We start from the raw sequence: 16,488 nt of genomic DNA, 5'->3' as shown, positions 1-16,488 counted from the left end.
ATTTACTAGCCATCTGATTAGGGGCCCTGTCCCATTTCAAGTCTCAGTTTCCCCACCTGTAAGATGGGACTAATAAGATTTACCTCATAGGGCTATTGTTGATGTGAATCATTATCAACAAGCCTCTCAGGGTGGCGCAGTGGATAGAGCACTGGCCCTGGAGTCGGGAATATCTGAGTTCATATTCGGCCTTATACATTTAATAATTACCTATCTGTGTGGCCTTGGCCAAGCCACTTAACCCCATTGCCTTGCAAAAGAAAAAAACAAGCCTCATAGAAATTGGAAAACTAAGTAGAAAATTCTTATATAATATGGAAAATGCCATCCAGAGGAAAAAACTATGGAGTCTGAATGCAAAGAAAGTAGACTGTGTTAATTTTTAGAAAACTTCTTTTATGTTTTTTTTTCTTCCTCATGGTTTTTTCCCTTAGTTCTAATTCTTCTTTCACTACATGATTAATATGGAAATATTTTAAACACAATTTTACATGTACAACCTATATAAAATCGGTCACTGCCACAGGGAAGGGGAAGAGAAGAGAGGGTGGTAAAAAATAGGAAACTCAAAAGCTTGCAACAGGATGAATGTTGAAGGGCAGCTTAGGTGGTGCCGTGGATAGAGCACTTGCCCTTGGAATCAGAAGGACTTGAGTTCAAATGTAGCCTCAGGCACTTAATAATCACCTAGCTGTGTGGCCTGGGACAAGTCACTTAAACCCATTACATTGCAAAAACAAAAAACAAATCAAAAAAAAAAAAGGATGACTGTTGAAAACTATCTTTGCATGTAATTGGAAAAGATAAAATAAAAAAAAAAAAGAAACTCTTTCTAATCCTTAAATCACAATAGAAAAACTGGCTATCATTAGTGTTACTAAAAGATCACATACAGGAGCAAGCAATAAAAGTGTAGTGGATTGAGAAAGCCAGGAAGATCTGGGTTAGAGTCCTACCTCTCCCACAGTGACTGTATCACCCTAAGTCACCTTCCATCTCCTTCCAAGACTCTAAAATTGAAATTTGTGGAGCAGTTGCTAAACTGCTAAACTGTGTGAATAAAAGGAATTTTTCCACTCCTTTAGCTGGATAATCACAGTACATTCCCCTCCCCCCCAAGGAAAAAAACAATTAAAATCAATTAAAATTAATAAATAAAACTATATACCTGTGTATCTAATTTAGTAGTGCTATACATAGAATAGATATCCAAGAACTTTTTTTTATACATTCTATATAATTCTTCTGTCTGACTGATACACATTTAGTTTATGCTGGACTATTCCCAGACAACTGATGTGAGTTAAAAATAAACATAATTGAGATGGGAGAAGGGGATGACAGAACATTATCTATACAGATACTTAATATTTGTAAAACTTATAAAAATGTGACATGAATACTCAGTATTATTGCCCATTTTAGAAAAAAAGGAGAAGGGAAGGGCTTCTTTTGACATCCTTAGAGATAATAGGTTTGTTCATGGAAAGTAATAAGCAGGCATTTCCTACAACCTGATTCTTAATGGTTCTAATTATGCCTTGCTTCAGCTCATTTCTGTCATTAGGGTGAGCACATTCAATACTTGATGGTGCTAATAGGACTGCAAATTCTACTTACCTTTCCTCCTACATGTTCAGATGCCAAGTCAGTCATCTGGATGAAGTCTGGAATCTCATCAGGTTTGCCTTCCTTAGGATAATCAGCCATTTTTTCTACAAAAACAAAAAAGCCAGACTAAATAACCAGGCCTATTAGCTCCTCCAATCATAAAAATCAGTGAATGAATGAATGAATGGGATCTCACCTTCCTCATCCCAGTCCATATAGAATATCACAGAGGAGAAAGGGAGACTCTCAGAAAACTGGATGGGCAATGAGCAAATTACACAGTGAAATTTCCCTCTGGCTTTATAGAAATGGGAGGTCTACTCCCCCCCCAAACCACACACACACACACACACACACACACACACACACACACACACACACACACACACACACACATTTTGATTTCCTTTTTTGAAGAAAGGAGTTTTCATTTCCTTTTTTTTTTTTAAAGAGAAAGCTAACAGAAAAATGTGACCTTGAGTAAGTTACTCCCCACTTTAGGGCTAAATTTCTTCATCAGCAAATTGATAGAATTTTACTAGATGATCTCTAAGGTCCTGTTCTGCTTTAAAATTCTATGAACCTAAACCAAAGTTTAGTTTAAACATTAACTGGAAAAGCAACATTGTGGTTTGGCACAAAATATGTGCTTAGGTTTCACACAACAAAGGTGCTCAGGTTATAACATTAAGAAATATTCAGAAAATATCACATCAAACCCACAGAATGCTAGGTTCTCCCAGGTCTAGCTCCTACAAAAGGATTAATATTTACCCTACATTTGTTTTTTTCTTGGATTTTTCTTAAACATTTTGTATAAATGGATAAACACTTAACCAGAAATTATGTACGTAAATTAAGCATAAATAAAGTGTTAAAGTTGGAATGAGACGTCCTTTTGGAGTTTGGCTTTGCTCTTTAATATCTGAGTTATCATGAACAAGTCACTTAGTCTCCCTTTGCTTAATTTAGAAAATACAGGTCATGATGGTTATAAGTATCCTCAAGGATTAAATTTAGCAGGCATTTATTGAGCACCCATTAGTGCTCTGGGGACATAAAAATTAAAATAAATAAAATAAAAAATAAAAATTACAAGTACTGGGGATATAAAAATAAAAAAGAAACAGTCTCTTTTAAAAGTCTGTATTCTCCTAACCTTTCTCTGAGCCTCAATTTTATCATCTGTGATCTGAGATTAGAGGAATGAACTTGATCACCTCTATGATAATAAAAAATTGTTTTCTGTTTTCTGGGTCTAACTTTTCCTACAAGTTATTATCCCTTACTCTGGACACATACACCCTCTTCTGCTAGTTCCCCTCCCTCCCTCCCTGTGTTCATCTTATCTTTTTCAGACTTCTCCCCATCCATGTCCAATTTATCCAGAAACTTCCGTATGCCCAAGGCAATGAAACTGACTTCCCAGCTTCCCACCAGAAACATTGCATCTCCAGCTTTGAGTATTTTTACCAGCTGTCCTGGGTGCTCCACTGGAAATTCTCCTTCTCATTTCCTCCTGGCTTCCCCGATTTTTTTCAGGTCCCACCTAGAGTTCTACCTTTTACAAGAAACCTAAACTTGTCTTCCTTAGTCTTTAGGCTATCTCCAATTTTCTGTCTATGTCTTATTTGTACACAGTTGTTTGCAGGTTGGACTGGGAATTCCATGAAATAAGGGACTGTTTTTTTTCCTTTCTTTTTATACCCAAGGCTTAGTAAGTGCTTAATAAATGCTACCTGACTGACAAATGCATGTTAATAGTCACCTGAGGATAATAGCAATTTCAAGAACTCTAGAAAGGTATCAATCCTCTAAACCCAGATGAAAATTCAAATAAAGAGGACTTAAGGACTTTGTAAAGAAAAAAGGACTTCTAAGAGCAGCAGTAGGAAGCACCCTTTCACTCCTATAGTTCTTTCAAGTTTGTGCCCACTGTCCTCTGGTATCTTGTATATGTAAGGGGAGAATGTATCCCCCACTTTGGGGGAAATTGTCTTGTTATCCCTTCTTGGTAAAACCCATTTTAAAAATTGAATGAAGTTTGATTGGCTGATTGAGATTGGGAAGCCTATCAGGAGAAGCTTAGGAGCTATACATAGTTAAAAACCCTAGCCTTCAGGGGTTACTCCTAGATCTGAAGAAAACAATAGCTCCTCTCTGGGAACATAATCTGCCAAATCAAGCCATAATTGGAAGAGTAACTTGCTGGGAAGGAAAGGGAATAGCCATTCATTGAGTACCCATTATGTATCAAACACTATACTAAGGACTTTAAAAAAAAAAAAGACAATAATTATCTCATTTGATCCTCACAACCACCCTGAAAGGTGTTATTATCACTATTTTACAATTGAGGAAATTGAAGTTTAGTAAACTGGCCAGGGTCACATAATTAGTAAATATCTGAGCCTGGATTTGCCCAAGGCTCTATTCACTGTTCCACCAGCTGCCTCTAATGCATTCTGGCATGGATGTGACTGTGACCAAAACAAATTCTGAAGGACAAGCCAAGAAGCTTATAGAATTAACAGAAAACTCAATCATTTAGTATAATATATTGATGGAAAACTTGGGCTTACTTCCCTTCCATTGATTCTCCTTTGCTTCTCTCAGAGAAGGAACTTAATGTATTCATAGAATGTCAGAGCCAGAAGGACCTTAAATTACCTAGTCTAATTTTTTTGTTAATAGTTGTGATGCATGAGCTCAAGAAAAGAAAAGTGCAAGTGTATGTGAATAATCTGAGGTCACAAAGCTAATTAAGGGCAGAATCAGGATTAAAACTAGGTCTTCTAAAACTAATGCTGTGGTCATTCAGCTATTTAATGGTGGAAATTTCAGGACAAGCAAGATAGACACTTGGGGCCATGCTAATTGGGTATGGATGGGACCTGCCATCACTACTAGTATCATCATGTGTAAGGAAGTTTACCTATTAACTTCCTCACACTGGTGAAAAATGAATAGTTCATGAAGATTTCTTTCAAAAAAAAATCAAAATTTCCCTGAGAGTGATTCTAATCCTGGCTATGACATGATGTTTACTTAGCCTTGGAATGCAGCATCTATACACACACACACACACACACACATCCAGAAATTAATACTTTCATACTTACAAATAAATGATGATACAACCTAACATATAATTTTACAAAGTTTTCATAGATTACCTTCTCTCTTGATTCTTGAAAAGTCTTTCCCCAGTCCAAAGACAATTTAGAAGAAAAAAATGAAAACAAAAATAAGCCTCACCTCTCAGATGGAAAATCTGATCCTTACAGAATTCCAAGAATATGTGAAACTTTTCCAATAGGGATCAGAAACCTGGAATCAACTAAAGTTACTCTCTTTATAGAAGCAGGCATTCACAGAAAGACACAATTTCAGATCTGGAAAAGACTTGCATGAGCAGTTAGCTAGTCCAATTACTGCCAAAAATGATCCACCAATTCAACACAATTAATAAGTAGTCAACCAGTCTTAGTTTGAAGACCTTACTCACTCTCTCCCACCCAGAAAATGCGTGTTCCAATGACACTTTTTTGCTCCTCAAATAAAATACACTATCTGGGTATTTTTACAGTCTTTTCCCATGCCTCAAATTTTTGCCCTCCTCGTCTCTGCCTCTTGGTTTCCCTGGCTTCCTTCAAGATTCAGACAAAATCCCACATTTTACAAGAAACCTTTTGTCTATCCTCTGATGATTATTCAATTTATCCTGTTTGTGTATAATTATTTGCATGTGGTCTCCTTCTTGACAATGAGCCCCTTGAAAACAGACTAACAGACTGTCTTTTGGTGACCAGAAGGATGATTTCTGATAACAGCCAAGTCTAAGTGATACACAATAGAAACACCTCTAGTCTCAAACAACCCATTCCATTCCCACAAAATTCTGCAAAGCTAAGTATTCCTGAGGAAGGTTCAGAATTTCCAAGTACATCTCTGAGGCAGGTGACAAGCAAGGTGACTGATCCTTAGTAGATATATAGGCTGTGAATCTGGGATATAACCAGGGCAGAGACCAGACCTAGGGAAAGGATCTGAATGTACTTCACAGGATAAGCTCTTTATCCCTCATCATAATTCTATTCCTGCCTAGGCTGGCAGAAGGGACTGCTTTCCCTTAGTAAACAGAGCAATTCATTACATTCTGCAAACATCTTTCACCTTAAGGTATTGGATTCTTTCCCTTTCTTAATTTCTTCTCCTGTGATACTGAACAATTTGCTCCTCACTAATATTATTGCAGGCTGCATGTCCCACATTCGATTTCATCGTGTTTTCATTAAGTTCTTAGCAATAATCTAAAATGCTTGTAAACAGAATCATGGACCCGGGGCTCATTCAAAATTCTATATTGTCATCCTTTCAAATCTTATTGCTTGGCTAATAAATGGTATCTGGACACCTTTTGCCTCTGGTCCTGCAAAAAAAAAAATATGGAAGAGATTGGAGAAGTGAATCCCAAATCAGTTTAATTACTTTCCCTTTCATCATCAGTCCAGAAAACACATCTTCTGTTCAGCAAGATGAGATGTCAGTCACATCTGTGTGATGCTCCTTTCCATTCCCAATGCCACCACCCTATTCTAGACCCTCTCATCTGGACTACCACAATAGTTTCTAATTGATCTACCCACTTTCCCAATCTCTTTTTTGCTCCAGTACACCCAACATACAACTGTCAGATCATAGAATTATACTTTTAGAGCTGAAAAAGACTTTAGTATCTGATCCAACATTGTCATTTGAAAGATAAAGAAATGGTAATCCAGAAATGAAGTAATTTGCCCAGAGTTTCATAAGTAGGGAGTGACAAAATACCTGATATTCAAACTCAGATCTTCTGACTCTAAACCCAGGGCCCCTGCACATTTCTGATTTGTCAGGACTAAAACCATAAGAACCTTAAAATTAAAATGATAGAAAATATGTTAGACATTTTTAAGTTTTATTCTCTAAGATCTTACCTCTAAATATTAAGGTGGAGGCCATTATGGTAAATGACCACCCTTTGGACTGGGAAAGGGTTGATTTCTATACAGAAACAAAGAATAGGAAAAATCATTAATCTCCTTTGTTACCTGACTATGAAAGTTGCACAGTATCTCTGCCCAAAACTGCCCTTCAAAGATTATTGTACTTGTACAATATTATCAATATGTTGTCTCTTCCCAGCAGGACATCTCCCAGCATCCTGATCATTGTCCTAAGTTTGTATTTAACAAAGGGAAAGATACTTTGGAGTCTTAATTTCTTACTTACTGATGTGAAGACTGAGTACTCTCCAAAGAAATCAATCTTTTATCTTTTTTTATAGTTTTGAAAAATTATTATGCTGTGATGGATTATATCAATCCCTGGCTCAAAAACCTTCACTGGATTCACTCTCCACTGAGTCCAAGCCAAACTCCTTAGCTTAGAATTCAAGATCTCACTCTAACCTACTTTTCAGTCTTAACACATACTATTCTCCCTCATGTACTTACCCAGTCTTCCAATGAAAATGAATTATTGGCCATTCTCCCAAAGACAATACATAATCTCCTTAGGCTCATGCAGTTTTATCTACATCGAACACCTTCTCTTCCACCTTTGTCTGTTGAAATCTTAACCCTTGATCATGCTAGGTGGATAGAGCACCAGCCTTGGAGTCAGGAGGACTTGAGTTCAAATCCAACCTCAGACATATGACCTTGGGCAAGTCACTTAACCCTATTGCCCCACAAAAATAAACCACAACAACAAAATGAACTCATCCCCTTCTTTCAAGGCTCAATTTAAAATCTATTTCTTCCACAGCTCTTTTTTTTTGGGGGGGGGGGGTTTGCAAGGCAAATGGGGTTAAGTGGCTTGCCCAAGGCCACACAGCTAGGTAATTATTAAGTGTCTGAGACGGGATTTGAACCCAGGTACTCCTGACTCCAGGACCTGTGCTTTATCCACTGCACCACCTAGCCACCCCTCCACAGATCTTTTTAGCTGAAAGTGTTATTTCTCTAAGCACCAAAATTTTTTTGTGCTACTTCTCCCTTGTGCTTTGCATATAGCAGGTACTCACTTGGTAAAAGCTTTTTTGAATTACTACATCCGGCTTCATCTGATTCAGGACCAATCTCGGACTAAAAAGTTTCAATAACCCAGAGGAACAGGAATAGTTCTGTTTAAGCTGGCACCCTGAGACTTCTTTACCACACAGAAAGTAGTAGTAAATACCTTTTAAGAACCCTTCCTGTGTTAGACATACAAAGAATACAAAAGATTAAAAAACATTTGTAAGACATCTTATGATGAAGACTCCAAAGTGGTTTCTTTATGAAAACTAGTACTCTAAAATATTGAAGCTAACTTAAAAACCTGGTATCTCACCCCCTGTTATTTAAGCCTAAAAAACATTATAGAAAATGTTAGTTATTACAATTACTACATCCTCTCTTATTTTGCAGTTATTGATGTTCATCTATGTTCTGAATTAAAGAATCGTCACCCTGCATGCTTCCTGTACCACCAATATCCTTCTATACCTGAATGAGTGGTCTTAATGTGCTGCTACCACTGGGGAAAAACCCAGTCCCTGTACACCTTCTGGTGGCAAAGCCTCTCTAAACTTAGCCAATGATTCTACAAAACTCCTATTATCAGCGACTTCATTATGGGCACAGGTTAGTAGCCTGTTATGAAGAGTCAGTGCGATGAGATGAAAAAAGTGGTTTGGAGTCTAGAGGACACAAACTAAAAGCTCTGTTACTTACCTGGGTTACTCTAGAAAATAATCACTTCTCCTCTTGGGGTCTAAATTTTCTCTACTATAAAATGAAAGAATTAAATTAGGTGTCCATTCCAGCTCTAGATCTGGGTCAGAGAATGCCTCATAAGCAGATAAGGGGCCCATGTACATCTTCTAATGTTTTCTCTGAATTCAAGATACTTGAAATTGCACAATTAACCATTTATTTTTCTGATTCTGATGCTTTTCAGCTTTCATATTAATAGAATGGGTGGCTTCTTAAAACAGCTGGAGTCAAGAGATCCCATGTTCCAGTTTTAGTTCTGGATTCCTTCCAACTTTGTTCAAGTATTTCAGTAGTGTCTGAAGCTTTGTCATCCCATCTGGGGTTTTCTTGGCAGAGATACTGGAGTAGTTTGCCATTTTCTTCTCCAGTTCATTTTCCCAATGAGGAAACTGAGGCAAACAGATTTAAGTTACTTGCCCAGGGTCAAACAGGGAGCAAATGTCCAAAACCTATTATTTTTATTTAGCTTTTTTTCTTTACTTTATTTAAGGCAATGGAGTTAAGTGGCTTCCCCAAAGTCACACAGCTAGACAATTATTACATGTCTGAGGCCGGACTTGAACTCAGGTCTTCCTGACTCCAGTGCTCTATCCACTGTGCCACCTAGATGCCCCCCCCAAAAAAATCAAATTTAAGCTCAGGATCATCATATTCGCTGAACCTCAGTTTTCTCCTTTCAAGAGTGAGAATCATAATATTTGTATTACCTCCCTCCCAAGACTGTTGTAGAGAAAGTACTTTGTAAATTTTAAGGTCTTCAATTAATATCATCAGTCAAAAACTTTAAGGGCATCATAACATCTACCCAAGAACAATATAGTTGCCTATATCTCAAGGGCTATTATTAACATCTAGAAATCCTAAGAGTCCTGAGATGGGTCCAAGCTGTTGTGACCTGGGAATGGATAAATCTATAAATAAATGCAGAGTATGCAGGACCCAGAAGCATCTAGCATCAACTACGGCTAGAGATGCTCAGCCCTTTTTACCTGAAACATTTCCAGGGACAGGAGAGGGTGAATGACCATCAGCTAGAAAAGAGATGAATTGGAGAAACCTTTCTACCTTAGAGAACTGGCAGAACTTTCTCCAGTTCTAAAAAAGTGTTGACTAGAGATATCATTTTATACATATCAGATTGGCTAAAATGATTGAAGATGAAAGCAACGAATATTGGAAGGAATGTGGAAAAATTGGGATACTAATTCACTGTGGGTGGAACTGTGAACTGATCCAGTCATTTTGGAGAGCAGTCTGGAATTATGCCCAAAAAGTTATTAAACTACCTCTTATATACCCTTTGACTCAGAACTATCGCAACTAGGTTTATTTCCAAAAATGTTTAGGGGGAAAGGAAAAGAATTCATGTATTCTAAAATATTTATAGTAGCTCTCTTTGTAGTGGAAAAGAACTGGAAATTTCAGGGATGTTCATCAAGTGGAGAATAGGTTGAACAAGTTATGATCTTGATAGAATACTATTATGATATAATAAATGATGTGTTTGATTATTTTAGAAAAACACGAATAGACTTAAATGAAATAATGAAGAGTGAAATGAACAGAACTAAGAAAACACCTTTTTTAGCAAAGCAATATTGTTTTAAGAACAACTTTGAGCAAATAAGTGATTTTGATTCTTATGAAAACACAATAACTACAAAGGACCAAATGAAGGAAGACTATCTGAATCCAGAGAAAGAACTAATAAATAGAAGTATGTGTGTGTATAAATATATATACATATATAATGCTATTTCATATATATGCATATATATGTATATGCATATATACACATACATATTTGTGTCTGATGGTAACCTGGGGGTGGTAGGGGGATAGAAAAAAGGGAAAAAGAAAAAATTTGCATGTTTATTTTTAAAGTTTCACATGATAGGTCTTCAATATTATGTGAAATAATATTTTTTATTCGACTATGTTATGGAAATTCTTGTTATACATCTTAAGTAAAAAATCAAATCAAATCATTAACTACAAATTCCCAAAGAAAATAGAATGAAGATGCTGAGTAGAAAGTAATTCTATTTAATCCACTAGGTGGCAGCAGCCACCTACTACTGAATTATAAATAAAGCCATCATTTAAGAATCGGCACAAAAGAGCAGATAGCTTTCCGTCAGAATTTTAGCTCCTGCCTCAACCCCTGTTCAAAATCTCCCTTTGCTAAATACCTTTTCCCTAACTGCAACCTAACCCACTGATCATTTTCCTCTTAATAGCATCTAGTTTGGTCAGATTAGAGTGAAAGACGGGTGAATAAAAAAAGATGCTTAGTAACTGACCTCTTGTTTCCTATGGGAACATGTGGTCTCACCCCAACTAAAATCATAATATTTTGTGGCCTGCAACATGGAAGCAGTTGAGAGTATCCTGCTTAGCTTGAGAAATAGGAACAAGTAGCAGAAGTAATAAGCCAGCAAATTTGGCTCCCTGTGTAAGGAAAACCTTTCAAATAATCAGAACTTTCAAATAATCAGAAAGGTCCGGAAATGGAATGGTCTTCCTGAAGATGTAGACAGGTCATCAAGAAGACCCGAGGTTCCATCTTTTAGGTATATTGGAGTAGGAACTGAAGCTTCACATTCTGTTCAGAATGGATGACTTGTAGCATCCCTTGCAGCTCTAAAATGTTATGATTCTTATGTCTGATAATCAGCACTGCAGACCCAATTGTTCTTTACCCAAAGAACAATGCTGCCCTTAAGTACAACCTTTGGTTGGGAGGGGATATGCCCCATGAGTGGATACAAAGGGCATGGACTTCATGAGACCTGTCCTAACCCCTAGAGCTGCTATTCTTCCCACTCCCACCTCAAACTCCTTTGAATCCAAAAGATACAGAAGTGGTGAAAGGAATATAATGTGTAAAAGATAACAAGACAGTTTGGCTGAATCATAGAGTGCAAAAAAAAAAGGGAAATAATATGTAAAGTCTAGAAATATAGGCTGATTCGAGATTAAATTTCAGAAAAGTTTGTATTTGATCTTGAGATAGAGAGACAATTTTGCTTACCACATAGAAGAGGGACATACTCAGAATGGTGCTTTGGAAATATCAACTTGGAAGCTATGTGGAGAATGATTTAAAAAAAGGAAAGACTAGGAGATCATTTGACCTTTGCAATAGGTAAGGTGAGACATAATACAAACGGCATACCTTTAAAGCTATAGTTTTTGTGTCCCATCCATCTATAAAATACCTATCATTGCTGACATGCAATTGATATTCAAAACATTTTTAATAAAAAACAAATAATTTCTTCCCATAAGTCTTTCCATTTGATATAAAGGAAAATAGCAACAATCTTGTCCCTTAGGAGAGTGATTTCGAATAGATTTTGATGTGATGTCACTGTTCTAAGGGCACCTAGTTCCCCATAATCACTCCATGAGAGTTCTGGTTCATGGTCAAAGTGGGAGAATCACAGTTTCTAGAGAAGTCATAGTCCCATTAGGAAGGTGATAGCTCCAATGTAGTCTTCATTGGTCAGGCAACAATTGGAATATTGTTGAGCTTAGTTCCAAATACCTTGTTTTTAGCTGGAGAGAATCCAGATGGTGAATAGAATGATGAAGGCCCCTGAAATCTTGCTATATGAAGTTTGGTTGAAAGAACTGGGGATATTTACCTAAAGAAGAAAAGCTTTAAGGGGATGATAACCATCATTAAGTATGTGAAGTGCTATTCAGTGGAAAAGAGTTTGACTTGAAAAGAAGGCAAATAGGACAAAAGAAGACAAGAAGGATGAGCAAATTGGTGATATTAGAAAAACATCCCAGAGGCCATGAGGACCTAGAATTTATCAGTTAGCACTTGACCTGGATAAATCACTTAACCCCTTTTGTATCTCAATCAATAGATTATGATTTATTCATTAAGTAAGTTTCCATCTACCTAGGGAGTTAACCCCTTGTTATTGGTAACACTGACCCCAATGTGCTACAGAAGGAAATTGAAATGACAATAAAGAAAACAAGGAACAGTGGACTAAACCAGATATATATACAAAGGAAGTCTGTGCCTGAGGTAATATTATTGTGAAGAAGTTGGACCAATGTTTCAGAGTGGCTAGAGAATCAAAGACCTGAACATTCAAGTCTTGTCTTTGACACCAACTGGCTGGGTGAGCCTGGACTAATTACTCGATTATTAGTGCCCTACCCAGCCCTCCTAGAGAGCTCTCTTTCGAATTACAGAAAGACTTCCAAAGAGCATCCAATACCAACAAAATTACAGTTTCACTGTTATCCTATTGAAAAATCAGGTTCCACAATATCAAAAGAGAGGAAGAGAAAGAATTTCAAAAATTAGAGTCATTATTGTGTCCCCTTCTCTTGGCAAAATAAAAAAAAAGGAAGGGGGAATATCTGTAACCTAAATTTATCTGGATACATCTAGTTTGCCTATTATGGAGGTGTCCCTGAAAGGCTTTTGGAGTATGCCTAAATTGTCTAACATGCCTACCTTTGCATCTCCTACCATGAGGATTGGAGTAACTTCCTTTGATTGGCTGCCCACATCCTTAAATCTGGTCTGAATTAAGCCAATGTTCTTCTTTTCCTCCACTTTCTACTATTTTCCTTTTTCTCCATCACAATTGTTTTTCCTATATTTTTTTCATTACCCTTATCTGCTACCGGGGAATCTCCAGTCTTTGGATCATTCTGGTCTGGTGTTGACAAGGCAAACACAGGCAAAACTCAAAATTCAATAAATCTAGTAGCTTTTTAGGAGTAAATTAAATGTTTGACCAAATATAGCCTTCAAATGATGTTATATCCAAATAACTTTCAGCAGAAAAAAAGATCCCTACCCCTGATTACAACCTGAACTGAAAACCAATAATAAGAGTTAGCCTAGGCACTGTGACTAGCTTTACAAATATTATCTCATTTGTTCCTCACAAGAGCCCTGAGAGAGGGGTGTTATTATCCCAATTTTGTAACTGAGAAAACTGAGGCAACCAGAAGCTAAGTGACTTGTCTGGAGTCACACAGTAACAAGGTAAGGGGTGGCTAGGTGGCACAGTGGATAGAGCATCAGCCCTGGAGTCAGGACTACCTGAGTTCAAATCTGGCCTCAGACACTTAATAATTACCTAGCTGTGTGGCCTTGGGCAAGCCACTTAACCCCACTGCCTTGCAAAAACAAAAACAAAAAAAAATTATCATCAAGAAAATCCCAAATAGAGTTCATAAAGAGGCAGACATTTGTGAGTTAAAACAACTGAACAATATCACCTATGAGAAAATTACACCACGTGATCTGCACCTTAAAAAAAGAAAAAAATACCCCCATGATGAGATTATCTACCCAAAACAAAATGAAGGGGCAACTAGGTGAGTTCAAATGCAACCTCGGACACTTAATAATTACCTTGCTGTGTGGCCTTGGACAAGTCATTTAATCTGATTGTCTTGCAAAAAACAAAAAAAAGAAAAAACATGGAACCCAAAGAGGTTTGGAAAGGAAAGAAGTGGTGCTTTTTTTAAAATAAATTTTATTTGTTTTCCAATTACATACAATGGTAGTTTCAACCATTTTTTTGGTAAGGTTTTCAGTGTTACAATTTTTTTCCCTCCCTCCTTTCCACCTCCCCTCTTCCCAACAGAGGCACTCTGATATAGGCTTTACATTTGCATCCATGATAAACATAGATCAAAGTTGAATGTGTTGTAAGAAAAGAGTTAGATCCAACAGGAAGAAAGAAAACATTAGAGATAGCAAAATTACATAATACATAAGACAATTTTTAAAAATGGAAGATAATAAACTATGGTCTTCATGTAAGTTCCTTCTCTGGATACAGAAGGTATTCTCCATCACAAATCCCCTAAAATGATCCCTAATTATTGCACTGATGGAATGAGTAAGTCCATAAATGGTTCATCATCACCCCATGTTGTTGTTAAGGTGAATAATGCTCTTCTGGTTCTGCTCATTTCACTAAGCACCAATTCATGCAAATCTTTCCAACCTTTTCTAAAATCCCATACCTCATGATTTCTTATAGAACAATAGTGTTCCATCACATATATATATACCACAATCTGTTCCGTCATTTCCCAATTGAAGGACATCCCTTCAATTTCCAATTCTTTTCCACTACAAAAATAACTACTATAATTATTTTTGTACATGTAGGGTTTTTACCCTTTTTCATGATCTCTTCAGGGTATAGACCCAGTAGAGGTACTATTGGGTCAAAGCGTTTGCACATTTTTATTATCATTGGGCATAATTGTTCCCCAGAAAGGTTAGATCACTTCACTGCTCCACCAACAATGCTTAGTGTCCCAGATTCCCACATCCCCTCCAACATTGATCATTATCCTTTCTGGTCATATTGGTCAATCAGAGTTGTGAGGTGGTACCTCAGAGATGCTTTAATTTGCGTTTCTCTAATCAATAATGATTTAGAGCAAATTTTCATATAACTATTGCCTTTGTATATCCTTTGACCATTTGTCAATTGGGGAAAGATTTTTTTTTATAAATTTGACTCAGTTCTTGATACATTTTAGAAATGAATCCTTTGTCAGAAACACTAGTTATTAAAATTGTTTCCCAGTTTCCTACATTCTTTTTGATCTTGGTTACAGTGATTTCGTTTGTGCAAAAACTTTTTAATTTAATATGATCAAAATTATCCAGTTTGTTTTTTATGATGTTCTCTATCTCTTCTTTGGTCCTAAACTGCTCCTCTTTCCATAGATCTGACAGGTAAACTATTCCTTATTCTACTGATTTGTTTATAATATTGTCTTATTTTTCTAAATCCTGCACCCATTTTGACCTTATCTTGAGATAGAATATGAGATGTTGGTCTAATGCTAGTTTCTGCCTAGGTTCTACCTAGTTTCTGCCTATCTTCCAGTTACTATCCAGATACTATCTTCCAGTTTTCCCAGCAGTTTTTATCAAAGAATAAGTTCTTATTCCAGAAGCTAGACTCGATGGGTTTATCAAACAAAAGATTACTTATAGTTATTTCCTGCTGTCTCTTTTGTACCTAGTCTACTCCACTGATCCACCCTTCTTAGCCAGACAGTTTTGATAACTGATACTTTATAATTTTAGTTCTAGTATGGCTAGGTCACCTTCTTTTGCATTTTTTTGTATTAATTCCCTTGATATCTTGATCTTTTTTTCCTCACTAAAGTAATTTTTTTGGAAGTTTGATTAGTATGGCACTAAATAAGTAGTTTAATTTAGGTAGAATTGTCATTTTTATTATATTAGCTTAACTTACCCACGAGCAATTGATATTTGCCCAGTTACTTAGAACTGATTTTATTTGGGTGAAAAATGTTTTATTGTTGTTTTCATAAAGTACTCCCAAGTATTTTGTGTGGTCTGACGTTATTTTAAATGGGATTTCTCTTTCTATATCTTGCTGCTGTATCTTGTTAGTAATGTATACTAAGAATTTATGCAGGTTTATTTTATATCCTGTGGCTTTGCTAAAGTTGCTAATTATTTCCAGGAATTTTTTAGCTGATTTTTTAGGGTTCTCTAAGTTTATCATCATAGTGAGAGTTTTGTAAGAAATGGGTTTTTAAGAATGAAGAAGGAAACCTCCAACCAGATTTCCACGTTAAATCAATCAAACAAGGTATAAACTAAGTCTTTAATCGATTTAGGAGCAAGTACTTGAATATTAGATAAAATCAAACTGATGCCACACAAGAAATGTAATGGATTATTTAAAAGATGTAGACTTACCTTATATATAATAGAGCAGCAGATTTTAGTAAGGCAACCTAGTTGGTATAAGGGAGAATTGTCCTGGGGGAAGAATGGACAGTGATGAGATTCTCCCCTCCCCTAGATCAGAGGGAGGAGTATTATTCCCATCCCATTGACATAGAAGGTATTTTACCCTGGAGCAGCAATGTCTGATGACAATGGAAGTAAAGACACCCTTGGGAAAAAAAAAAAGGTAGATTTGGGACTCTACAAAGAAATCAAATCCTTGGAATGGGGGGGGGGGGGCAGGGAGAAAGAGAGAGAGAGAGAGAGAGAGAGAGAGAGAGAGCGAGAGAGCGAGCT

At 36.6% G+C, this 16,488-nt stretch overlaps 2 protein-coding genes across 9 annotated transcripts in view; both read right to left on the bottom strand.

Annotated features, from left to right (window-relative positions):
- ALLC (allantoicase) overlaps positions 1-16,488 on the bottom strand; it is a 64,051-nt gene that overhangs the window by 44,628 nt on the left and 2,935 nt on the right. For 2 of the 8 annotated variants that reach the window (XM_074209590.1, XM_074209588.1), the window contains exons 2-4: positions 16,162-16,224; positions 6,591-6,657; positions 1,621-1,715 (exon numbers count right to left, since the gene is read on the bottom strand). In XM_074209590.1, coding sequence (XP_074065691.1) covers positions 1,621-1,715; positions 6,591-6,615 — 120 coding nt within the window. In that variant the 5' untranslated portion in view covers positions 6,616-6,657; positions 16,162-16,224. Of the gene's footprint in view, positions 1-1,620; positions 1,716-1,807; positions 2,118-6,444; positions 6,508-6,590; positions 6,658-7,681; positions 7,763-16,161; positions 16,225-16,488 lie in introns of those variants that run through there. The other 6 variants (XM_074209591.1, XM_074209589.1, XM_074209587.1 and 3 more) reach the window with 5 other exon arrangements.
- COLEC11 (collectin subfamily member 11) overlaps positions 6,445-16,488 on the bottom strand; it is a 92,067-nt gene continuing 82,023 nt past the window's right edge. The window contains exons 8-10 of the mRNA XM_074209596.1: positions 16,162-16,224; positions 7,682-7,852; positions 6,445-6,527 (exon numbers count right to left, since the gene is read on the bottom strand). The gene's annotated coding sequence lies outside the window, so the exon portion shown is untranslated. The remainder of the gene's footprint in view (positions 6,528-7,681; positions 7,853-16,161; positions 16,225-16,488) is intronic.

The sequence above is a fragment of the Macrotis lagotis genome, chromosome 1, assembly GCF_037893015.1.
Source record: "Macrotis lagotis isolate mMagLag1 chromosome 1, bilby.v1.9.chrom.fasta, whole genome shotgun sequence".
NCBI classification, from domain to species: Eukaryota; Metazoa; Chordata; class Mammalia; order Peramelemorphia; family Peramelidae; genus Macrotis; species Macrotis lagotis.
Note: the sequence above shows the minus strand (reverse complement) of the source record. Positions and strands in the feature narration are given on the sequence as shown.